We start from the raw sequence: 12001 nt of genomic DNA, 5'->3' as shown, positions 1-12001 counted from the left end.
TTTTCACAAGTGTACACAAAAATTGTATGGCTGGCAGAATAAACTTGCTGTTAAAAAATGCAAATCATTCACAACAAAAACAATATCAATTACAAAAGTTTTTCAATAACCAAAAAGTTTAAACTTATATATTATAACTCTTTTTATATATTAGTGAAATTTAATGCTAAAAGCATCAAAGAGTCTTTCTTGGACCATCTGTGCACTAAAGCAGGTAAAAATATTTGATATTTTTTGATAATAAAAGAAAAACAGAGACATCAAATAATATAAGGCATACCAAGTTTGAATGTTATGCATATTTTAATTAAAAAAAAAATAATTTTGTGAAATTAGTGAGTTACTAAATTAGTATAGTAAAGTTGAACTGTCGTTAGTTGAATTGTCCAAACTTTTTAGGGCCCGCGTAACATAGTTTCATTTTTCGGGAAATGGCAAGGCTATACCAGTACTCTCTGGAGAGTGGGCACGTCAACATTTTGCTCCTGGATTTTAATTTATTCTTTAAATTTTTAGTGAGACTTTTACATCCGGCGCTGTCTGAGTATAGTCAAAGTCAAATTGTCAATCAGTCTGCAAGATGCCACGAAGCAAAGGTCATATCTGGAAATTTTATGAGGAGCAAAAAACAGACGAAACCCATGATGACCATGATGATGGTGCAAGCTTTGTGGCAATATTTACAAGGTCAATGATAGTAACACATCTGGCATGCGTAAGCATCTACTTCGTGTCCATCCTCGTGAGTTTAAAGAGCTGGAGAAACATAAAGCCGTCCACAAGAGAGATTCTGATTTGGCCTCCTTAGACGAACTTGAAAATATCTATAATGAAGATGAGACTAATGAGCCACAAAGAGGTGAGTTAAAAGTGTAAAATGAAGTTGCTTCTAGCAACTTTATTTTAAAAAGATATTGCAATGATTTTTTTAAATTCTTTATTGAAATAAACGTTTTTGTGTATTGTCTTTTTAATCCCAAAAGAAAAAACCTCTTTTTATGACTTATTTTAATAAGTTAATACTCAATTTATACCCCAAATTAATAAATTAGCAATCAGTACTGCGCAAATTTTTTTTTTTACCTCAGCCTAACGATACTTAGCAATACTAAACTATTTTAAGATTTTTTCCAGGCGAAAAATTTCCTTAAGTTCTCAACCGCTCAATTAAGAAAAGAAGACTTTCCATGCCTGATTGTCTTATTGAGCGCAAGTCAAGCCAGGAAAGACTGAGTCAGCGTCTGAAGTACAAATCCAGAGATCCAAAGCAACTTCGAGGCGACTTGGAAATTATGAAACTTCTGGCAAGGATGAATCTTCCATTCAGCTTTGTTGAGGCAAAAACTTTCAAGGAGTTTTTGCACTACTTAGATCCAAAGCTGAAAATCAAGGCTGCCACAACTTATTCTAGATACAAGCTGCCTTTGTTGTATTACAATGTCAAGACGGCTGTGGATAAAGTTTTGGAAACTGATCTACTGGAAAGTCCGAGAATGGCTCTGAGCACGGACATTTGGACTTCAAGGAACTTTGAACTTTTAAGTCTTTCTTTCCACGTTTCAAAGCTCTCTCCAATATTTGTTGCCTCGAGAATGATTTCATATTTGGACGGGAAGGAAACAGTGCGAGTTTTTTCCAAACCAGTGGCAATGTTGACTTGTATCATGTCACAGGTTAAAACAAGGTTCGTTCTTTTGTTTTTTTCAACAACTTGAGTCGCATGTCTTTTCACCATGTTTAAAAAGGCTGCAGGGTCTTGGTATGGGGCAGAAGGTCTGTATGAAAATTGCTTGGTGATATAATTGAGAGCTGAATCGGTAAATTCAAACTTGATTCGCGGTGCTAGGAATGCAACGTTTTTGAGGGACTTTATTCTTTTTTCAACTCCATTTTTGACGCTGCTCACTGTTTTCTTTACAGACTCTGGAATTTATGGATCAACTACAGTAAGTACTTGGTTAAAACCATGAGTGACTGCATTTTTAGCAGATGTTATAAACCTTGAAAACAAGCCAGTCTGTATGGCTGGCAGAATAAATTATTTAAGAGCAGGAGTTGAATCATGAATAGGCTCGTCAAAAATATGACGCGATGTTTCAGTAAGAGGAGGAGCAGGCACCGGCCTCACAACAACGGGACGAAGAGCAGGCACCGGCCTTGCAACAGCGGGTCCAAACCCAATAATGGGTCTTGTATTTTTAATCGCTTTAATAAGCTGAGGTTTTCTCATTTTAGAGATACCTTTAATGGCACGGTCTTCAGCCATTATTTTTAACTCTTTCACGGTCATTTTATCCATCCTTTTATTTACTAAAGAAAAAAATTTTCTTAAGTCAAAATCAATTTTTTAAAAAAAATAATTTAAAAAGAATAATTTTTTAATTCTAAGAGTTAAAAAATTGGAGGCTCATTCTTTAATTTTACTCATATTAAAATTTGTTTTCGTAATTTTAGCAATGTCTGCATTATAAGTACGATAAATTTCGTTTACTGAACGAGGGTGTATAAGCCCACTATTATAAGATCTTTGAATTTCAATAGAATGATGCGAATCAATAACAGATTTTAATTTTTTAAAAACTTCTTCGAATGGTAGCATTTGAATCATTTCAATGACGACAGTTTTAACCGACTTTGGAAGTTTTCTAACGTTTTTTTGAAATTAAAGAAAACTTCTAGATTTTTCTATATCTTAAGTTAACTCTTTACCGTTAAGAAGTTCTAAAAGACTCAATTCATCTATATAATTCACTTTAATAGTATAAAAAAATTTCTTAAGTCAAAATCAATTTTTAATTCTTTGAAAAGAATTAAAAAATGTTTAAGCCGCAGGAGCGCATGATTCTTCAGACTCATCTTCATCATTCTCGAACGATTCAAACTTTTCTTTTGCCGATTTATACTTTTCTTTTGCCAATTTATACTTTTCTTCTGCCAATTCAAACTTTTCTTTTATCAATAGAAACTCTTGCATTGACAAATCTCTTGCCGAATCATACTCTTCCATTATTAAACGAACCTCTTCTTTTGCTAAATCAAACTCTTCTTCTGCTAAATGAATTTCGTCCATGATCAGTTGCAATTTTACCATTCTCTCCTTTAGAAATTGTATTCTCATTAATTCCTCCATCTTTTTTAAAATGTTCTTTTATTTTCTCAACTCGAATTCAATTTTTTAGGTCGACTCACCGGCCTGTCCTTTTCTACATCTTTCATCAGCTCGCTCTTGTCAATCAGATGGTTTTCCAACGCCAGCATCAACAAAGCCAATTTGCTTTTTGAAGTTTGAGTAATGCCATTCTTTCTCAGCAGCTTTTTCAACTCTTTTTTCGTGTACCTCATTTTTAAGAGCCTTGAAAATTATATATTTAGAAAAATTCAATAAACCACGTTCATGTTTTTGCCGTGAGATTTGATCCTGAGCATTTTGTCAGAAATCACCACGGCAAAGGCTTGAGTGCCGGAACGTTGCATTAAAAGTGGCCTTGATTTGAACATCCAACACGGTTGATTTTAATCTTTCGGCCTGCTTGCTCACATCAAAGACGAAAAGAGGGCAAATGTATCTGTAATTTAAACCAGTCATATTAGGCTGAGCCACAATGTTGTCAATGCCATAAAGCCTGTTGTCAAACTTGCACGCGTCTCGATAAGCTCTTGAAAATTTGTTGTTTTTAAAGTCCAAGTCGTAATCCACAGCAGGATACCTTTTGCTGTTTAAGGTCACATACATGTTTTTAATGTCGCAATGATCAAATACGGATGGATTTCGGTCTTGACTTCCGTCTCTGTTGATTTGGAATCCAATCGCGACGTACCTCGGTCTTTCGCTAGCAGATCTTGCGCTCAACCTCCAACTGAATGTGTTTGCCACGGGAACGGAAATGGTGTCGCATTGTCTAGACTTGAACGAGAGTGGAACGTCTACTTTAGACTCGATGATTTTGTACAAATTGTTGCTTTCCAAGAGAGAAGGGGTGACATGAGGCATGAACAAAGACAATTTTGTCAAATCCACTTTTCCCGCGGCTGTAGCATTGGCTTTAAAAATCGCATCCGTGTCGCTCTTTCTCACAAGGGTAACGGTGTGCTGAAACCCATAAAGAACTTTGTCGTAATCGTCGCAAAAGCCAAAAATGTGCTTCAAGGGAACGAAAAACGAAAAGGTTCCTTTATCGACGGGTTGCTTGATGATGTAAGCGTGTCTGTTGATAAATCCAGCGTTATTAGCAAGATCAGCATCCACGGTCGTATCGCGTTGCCACAGCTGATTCATGCCTTCAGATATTTGAAACTCGACTGGATATTTAAGATAGCCAAACATGGTAGTGGATTGACCTGGGCTGTAAATGGTTTCTACTTCTTGATTGGACTAATAGTAAGAAATTTGGCTAAACAGATGCATGATACCGTTGTTTGCAAAAGTAACCACATCTGCGTCTGCATAAATCGTCCCATCTGCTTTAGTCAGTCTTCCTTCAACCAACAGATAAGCCTCAGAGGGAAGAGTAAACAAATCCTGCTGTTCAATGTTAATTCTTATCTCTCCAGTGTTGTTTAAATTGGCGCTTACGGGCTCGTATTCGTGAAACTCGAATCTTTCAATCCCTTCATCCACCATGGCTTCTTCTGTAAAATTTAAAATCTCAGAGTTTGCCATTTTTCTATACAAAAGAAAAAAAATTGTTAATAGTCGACTCTGAAAAATTTCATGTCCACTTAAAATTAGACAACTTTAAGTCCTCTCCCCAATTAAACCAGGTCTTGGATTCGAATCACGTTCTTAAGACTGAGAGATCCACCCATCATAGAATACTCGTCCATAAATCCTGGGTTAGAAGCAGAGATGGTTGCTGATTTAGTCAGTTCGGAAATAATTTTTTTGCTCTCCTGAGATAACTTTGGCGTCCCCGTTTTCACATACACTTTTTCTAACGCCTTCTTGCCTTTATCAATAGCCAAATCTTTTGCAGTGGTGATGGCAGAAGGGGCCAATTCTTTTCCAGCAGATTTCGCAGCCATAATCGCTTCTCGTCCCAATTCGCCTTTTGCCATTTTAGTAGCCAATGTCGACGCAGCCCTCGATGCGCTCGACGCAGCTGCTCGTCTCATAAAATTTTTAAACGTGTCAAATATTCCGCTTCTTTCTGTAAACGATCATTTTTATATATATGATAAAATTATTTTATCAGTCTCTGAATCGACTTGTACTGACCTTTGTTTATCACCTTTTGTCTCAACAGCTCATCGCATATGCTCACAGCCTCGTTTCTTGAAGCCGTGTTTCCAGCATGTCCAGCAGCGATACTCAATTGAAACTTTTCCACCAACGCATTCGGATCGCTGGGAAGTATGATGACTCCTGAACCTTTTTTATAAGCTTTTTCAAAACGCGACTTGTATTGATTATATTTCTCACTTTCTAGCTCATTTTTCCTATTTTAAAGATATGACCTGAGTTGATTGTGTCTCTCATCCATATTAGAAACTTTTCGTTCATAACCTTGGTTGGGGTATTTCTCATTAAAATGTTCATAAATTTCAGCTCTAAGACCTTCATCTTTTTTCTTACCAGATTTAAGATCGTTTTCAATAGGGATGATGAATTGATTGTATTTCTCAACCTCTGCAGCTCTTGGCTTGTTCATTCTTCCATCTGGCTTTACGGCTCAGATGCAAGACTGATTTGGCGTCTTAATCTCAGACTTGGGCTCAGACTTGATCTCTGAATTGATTTCGCTAATCACCTTTTTTTTGCTCTCGATGATCGGTTAAATAGTTTGCTCACATCCGTCTGGAATTGAGAATCCATCATCTATTTATTCACAATGTCTTGATAAATGTTATTTCTTCTCGCCAACACCTCTTTCACAATTTCATCCCGTTTATTCGGGTCTTGTATCTTAAATAAGGTTATTTTTTAAAATACGGAGAAAAAAAATTTATTTTTTAAAGAAGTTGTTGAACATTTGAATCGCGTCTTCTCGCCTTTTTTGGATCAAAGACTCTTTCGTCAACTCGTCTATTCCCTTTTTAGCTTTTGATCTGATCTCCTCCACCATCTCTTTAAACTTTTGAAGCTCTTCAAAAATCAACTGAAACTCAGAATCGCTTATTTTTCCATCCATCAACGCTTTCGAAATATGGTCGCTGATTGTGTTCAATTTGGACTCGGCTAACACTTTAATCTTTTCATGCTTTTCCGCTTTTAACGCCAACTTTTATTCACTTGACCTCCGACAATGGATAAAAAACCTACTCCAATAGCTACACCTTCACAAGCAATCGCCGCTGGACTGGCTACAATCGTACTCAAAAGTCTAATTCCAACCGTTCCCAAAGCAATACACAACACTTGCATCGAATTGTCTACATTGGATATAATTCTAAAAGCGCGATGGTACTTTTTATTCAAATGAATTCTCTTTTTTCTCTCATTGTCCATCTCTTTTTGAATCTCGCTTATTTTCTGAAGCCTGTAAACATGACCTCCTTCATCTGGAGGAGCTGAAGGAAGAACCGGATACGTAGGAGGATCCGTATACTGAACTTTTGACACGGTAAAAACCTCCTCAGTCCATCTCGGCGTATACCCCTTTTCAAAATGAGACTTCTTTTTAGTAATCCGCACTTTGTCATCTATGGAAAATTTTGGATCTTGTCTTTCTTTCTGTTTGCTATACAGATTCATCCAAACCTTGCTCTTTTCTTCGCTGGCTTCAACTGGTGTCATTTTGATGGAAGAATGTTTGGTATGGTTGTAATTTTTCGCCATTTGATCTAAAACGTAAATGTATTTATTGGTGTTGTTGGCTGAAAAATATTTAAAAATTTTTTCTTTCATTGTTCTGTTCCACCTTTCAACGACACAACTTTTTTCCTCGTTTTCAGTAGAATACAATTGCACACCCAGCGCTTTCACGTGCTTGTTGTAAAATTCTTTTCCTTTGTCCACCCACATTTTGTTGCACTTTCTTTTTCAAATATTTTTTTCAACGCTTCGGCTACATCAAGACCTGTTTTTCTTTTTAATGGAACGATCCATCCATACTTTGAAAACACGTCACTCACCATGAGCAAATACTTTACACCGTTGTTGAATTTTGAAAACGATTGCATGTCAACCAAATCTGCAGCCCATATTTCATCAATGTCGTTCACAATCACCCTTCTTCTTTTAAAATGACGAATGACTGGTTTATGAAGCTCCTCTGCAAGCTGATCTGTCCATTTCAGGCTCGTCTCGGGCATTTTTTTTTTTACTTACACCCAATCCAAATTTAGCTTTGGCTTAAATCACAGGAATAATGAGCTTTCTTTCGTTGATTTCTTTTTGAGTAGGGTTAGGGATAAAATTCATCTCTTCAAGCATCATCTGATCTGCTAAATTTCTGTTCTGTTTGTCATTAAAATATTTATAAGCCAAATCGTGATGGTATGATGCATTGTCCTCTCTGTCCACTGGCTGGCTCCATTCCTGATACATGTCGGTTGAAGTCAGTCTCTTATCCAAATTCGTGCCAGAACCTGCAAAGTTCAACCCTGGAATATGCATTTCTCCTGGAAACTTAGCCCATGGAAGCTTCACTTTGCTCGACAGTTTATTCAACGACTCTACCAAATCACCTTCTTTTTTCAAAGAAACAAACTTGCATTTGGTTATTCCACAAGAGTCGCAAGTCCCTTTGAGCATACTTCGATTATTTTTTGTCTTTTCGTTTCTCATATAAATCGTTTCGGTTTCTCTTTTACACTTGACGCAATACATTTTAAATACACAAAGAAAAAATTTTTTACATATAAAAAATGGAAGTGATTGATTTGTCATGGAACATTGGTAAAACTAAAAGAAACAACAACAAGCTTTTTCCGAGAAGCATTTGAGGGACCATCGTTGGAAAGTCTGGATGTGGAAAAACAACGTTGCTTCTCAATTTATTGCTTAGACCGGGATGGCTCGATTACAACCGATTGCAAGTGTTTGGAAAATCTCTTTTTCAACCTGAATACAAAATACTCAAAAATTCCTTCGAAAAAAAATTACCTAAAGAAATCATCCTCGAACTTTTCAACATTCAACACAAAATTGAAGAATTAAACTCAAGTCCTCAATGTGTCATTGAAGAAATTTCTAAAAATTGGGAAGGAAAAACAGACATTGAATGTCAATTCTTTGAAAATGAAGAAGACGTTCCTGAACCTGAATCCTTAGACTCTACCAAAAACAACTTGATGATCTTTGACGACTTGCAGCTCACCAAGAAAAACAAATGCGAAAAATATTACATCCGAGGAAGACACTCTAACGTCGACTGCTTTTATCTCGCTCAAAATTATTTCATGCTCCCTAGACAAACCATCAGAGAAAATGCTAATTTTATTTGTCTCTTTCCTCAAGACCAAAAAATTGTCGATCACCTCTACAGAGACCATGCTGCTGTTGACATGAATAAAGAAGAATTTAAAATGTTCTGCAAGTACTGCTGGTCTCAACCTCATGGTTTTGCTGTCATTGATTTGTCTACTAAAAAAAACCAGGGAAAATACCGAAGCGGGCTTAGCGAATTTTATTTTCCAAACCTATAAAAAACATGTCCGGATTTTATTTCATTGTTAAATCAAAAAAAGAAGCTTCTACCGTAGACAGCAGCGTTATTAGAACCTACTTTGACGTTCCTATCGAACTTGGAACAGAAAAAAAGTATGAAATGGCCTTAGACGTATCGCAGCTACCCAAACATCACCTCAAAAAATAACGTATTCAAATATAGCCCTAACCTAGGATCAACCAGTTACACCATCTACATCGAAGTAGGCGCTTACGAAATTAACGAAATCAACGATTACTTGCAAAAAGAAATGAAAAAACAATGTGGAACTTTGTACAGAGCAGATGGAGTCATTCTTGGAACAAGTAATACTACTTCAAGGTCTACCCTCACTTTTGGAAAACCTGGAACAAACACTCAATATTGGGTCGACTTTAACGTAAACAACAGTTTAGCCTCACTTCTTGGTTTTGATAATAAAGAATAGACTTACGTTGAAAAAAAAGAAGATCCTGTTGACCCTAATAATGTCACCAGCGTTATTGACTTGTACGAATCTGAAAGCATTGTAAGAATTGAAGAACTTGCCGTCATTAGAATCACCAACGACATTATCGGCTCATCCTACTTAGATGGAAAATCAACCAATGATATTTATTCCTTCTACCCTGATGCTTCTCCTGGATACAAAATTAGCAAAAAACATTTTCATCTCATCTATCTACCCATTGTTGTTAACAAAATTTCAAGAATGGAAACGCAACTTATTGATCAACATGGAGATTTAATCGACTTTAAAGGAGAAGACATCATTATTCGATTTCATGTCAGAGAACGAATTTCTTCTGTGTTGAAAGATTTATACACAAACAGTGCTGTTGATCGATAAAAATTTTTTTTCTTTTTCTATAAAAAATGAGCAATTTTCAAAACATCATACTCAACATCTCACAGGGACAAGCTGATAAAATTGAAAAAGCAATGCATGATAAAATTGATGCTAGCATTAAACTTACTCATCAAGACTTGAATGGTGAACATGTTTTCGCTGTTACTAAGGCTCAACTAAATAAAATTAAAAGGGCTTATGAAAATGGAAAAGGAGTCACTCATAAACTGAGCAAAAGACAAATAGCACACAACTCTAAAGTAGAAGGAGGTGTCATTGGAGCTCTTTTACCTCTATTAGGAATGATCGGAAGCACTCTTGCTACAAAAGTTGTTCCTGCTCTTGCCACTGGACTGCTTGCAGATGTTGGATCTTCTGCTGGTTCAGCGATGGTTGACGAAATCGCTGGACGTGGTATTGTTTACATGACCAAAAATGGAAAAGGAGTAAAACTCGCTGCAGCCGGTTCTGATTTATACTTAAGACCTTGGACTAAAAACAAACCCATTTACGGAGATGGGCTCTGCATTAAAAAAAGAAAAGGATATGAACCCATTGGCTCTGGTTTACTGCTTGGACCTAATTCACCCTTCTCAAGCATACCCTTCTTAGGCGCCATCTTATAAACTTTTTTTAAAACGTTTTTAAATGTTTTTAAAGAAAATAGACTTTTATTATTCCATTTTTTCCAGTAGACATAAACATAAGCGGATTATCCTTCTCAACAAAAACATCCAACACGTCGGAAAATAAAACAATCTTTGATATTCGATACAATTGTTCCAACTTATACACGCTATGAACTTTCATCTCATCTAACAAATCCTCTACTCCAAATTTAAAACTCTCTGAAAAAATCTTGCGTCTTCATTGAAAAAATAAACAACCCTTTTTCCCTTGTTACGCTAAATTCAGAAGTAGGCTTAATCATTCGGCACATGTCGCTAAATCTCGAAACTGAAATTCTTCTTTTAGACTCTACCTCATATGAAAAATAATCGAGAAAAAACACATTTTGAACACTCTCTGTTGACACTTTAATGCTATATTCAAAATTATCTGAAGACTTTACATCAATAATCAAACTTCCAGGGTTAAAAATCGATAAAGTCACCGAACTCTTACTCTTCATCGTTTTAAACGCCTTACTAATATAGCTCTCAATCCCAATATATAAAGGCTCATCGAAATTAAACACGTACTCATCAAACTGATTTTCTGGAATATCGACTTCAAACATTAAATTAATCACCGTTTTTGCTTTTAAATGAGTCCCTTCTTCTCATATTCAAACTCACCATCTTCATATTATAGAACGAAAGATCAAACATGGCTTTCAACTCACTTGCATGCTTTGTACTAGCAATAAACATTTTTTAATATTTAAATTGATTTTATTTAAGTCAAAAAAACTGGGATGGACTTTTACTCCCACATTTTAGTTATTAAAATTAAAATAATTTACTTGAAAATTTTCTGGCTTGGAATAAAACAAGATGCCGCTTTTAGAACATTGACGGGATTTTTCATGCCATGCGCCAGAACCCGCATTTCTCTACTCATATTCAAATGCTTTATTAAATATGTTTTGAAGAATGTTTAATAAATTTGTGTTACAGATTCTAAAGAAAAATTTACTTAACTTTTTCTTGATTTAACATTTGATTACTAATTTTGTAAAATAGTTTTCGAGTATTTACAATTAAAAGATGCTGGAATACATCGTATTCTACCTAAAAACAGTTTTAAACAAGGCAAAAATATTTAAATTCAGCCGGCAAATACGCAACATCATGCTCTAGTACGTAACATCATACTCCTGTGGGAAGGAATTCATATCCCAATTGCTTACTTTAAGTATCGGCGTTTTGTTTTTTGGTTTTTAACGAATAATTGCAATTAAATAAAATATTTCTCTATAATTTCTTTCAAACCAATCTACTTAAAATAATTTGTATATTTAGACATACAAGGTAATTGGATTTCAGAAATAGTAGCACGTTTGGAACAGACAACATTTATTTTAAGAAAAAAACTTTGATATTGAAATGTTAAATCAATTAATGTTATCATTTTATTAGATATAAATTTCTGTAAATAGTTACAGTTAGATACCATAGCAAGTTGAATTGGACAAGTATTTGACGTTTATGTCTAGTCGGCTAGCTAGAGCTATGAGCCACTTTAATGTGTCATTTAACTAATTAATGTTATCATTTTATTAAACTTAAATTTCTGTTAATAGTTATTGTTAGATACCATAGGAAGTTGAAATGGAAAAATATTTGACATTTAAGTTAAGTCGGCTACCTTGTGCTATGCGCCACTATGATATGTCAAGCCGCCCTCATAGTGAAATGAGCCAGATAAAAAGTTAGGCAGCAAGATTTGTGGCAAGGAGAAGAAGTACTCTGCAACCTCATTCAGCAACCTCAATGCCCACTACAAACCCCAGCACCATCTGGAGGCTCCTGATTTCATAGCTGCTCTAAGTGCTGGCTCTAATCGAGGCAGAAAATCTCGGATTCAGGTAACTCTAACTTAATTATTAAGTCAATCAGTG

The 12001-nt window shown here is 35.5% G+C and overlaps 1 protein-coding gene across 1 annotated transcript; it reads right to left on the bottom strand.

The window, feature by feature from the left end:
* Positions 1 to 3229: 3229 nt before the first annotated feature.
* LOC149877628 (uncharacterized) lies at positions 3230 to 4660 on the bottom strand. The gene is made up of 3 exons (XM_090073583.1): positions 4430 to 4660; positions 3539 to 4372; positions 3230 to 3352 (listed from the first exon to the last, which is right to left on the bottom strand). Exons 1-3 carry the CDS (start codon positions 4658 to 4660, stop codon positions 3230 to 3232), a joined length of 1188 nt encoding a protein of 395 aa, XP_089929709.1.
* Positions 4661 to 12001: the final 7341 nt, after the last annotated feature.

The sequence above is a fragment of the Hydra viridissima genome, unplaced genomic scaffold (assembly GCF_058129835.1).
Source record: "Hydra viridissima isolate aposymbiotic clone 2 unplaced genomic scaffold, HvirCarnegie_v1 scaffold_16, whole genome shotgun sequence".
Taxonomy (NCBI): domain Eukaryota; kingdom Metazoa; phylum Cnidaria; class Hydrozoa; order Anthoathecata; family Hydridae; genus Hydra; species Hydra viridissima.
This window is presented reverse-complemented; position numbering and strand designations above follow the sequence as displayed.

Bases quoted from the DNA above. Each gene is read 5' to 3' on its own strand.
- LOC149877628 (XM_090073583.1), bottom strand. From the start codon at position 4,660: ATGGCAAACTCTGAGATTTTAAATTTTACAGAAGAAGCCATGGTGGAT. The intron at 4,373-4,429 runs GTTACTTTTGCA...TCTTACTATTAG, and splicing joins TTTATGCAGACGCAGATGTG to TCCAATCAAGAAGTAGAAAC. The intron at 3,353-3,538 runs GTGAGCAAGCAG...ATAATTTTCAAG, and splicing joins GCCCTCTTTTCGTCTTTGAT to GCTCTTAAAAATGAGGTACA.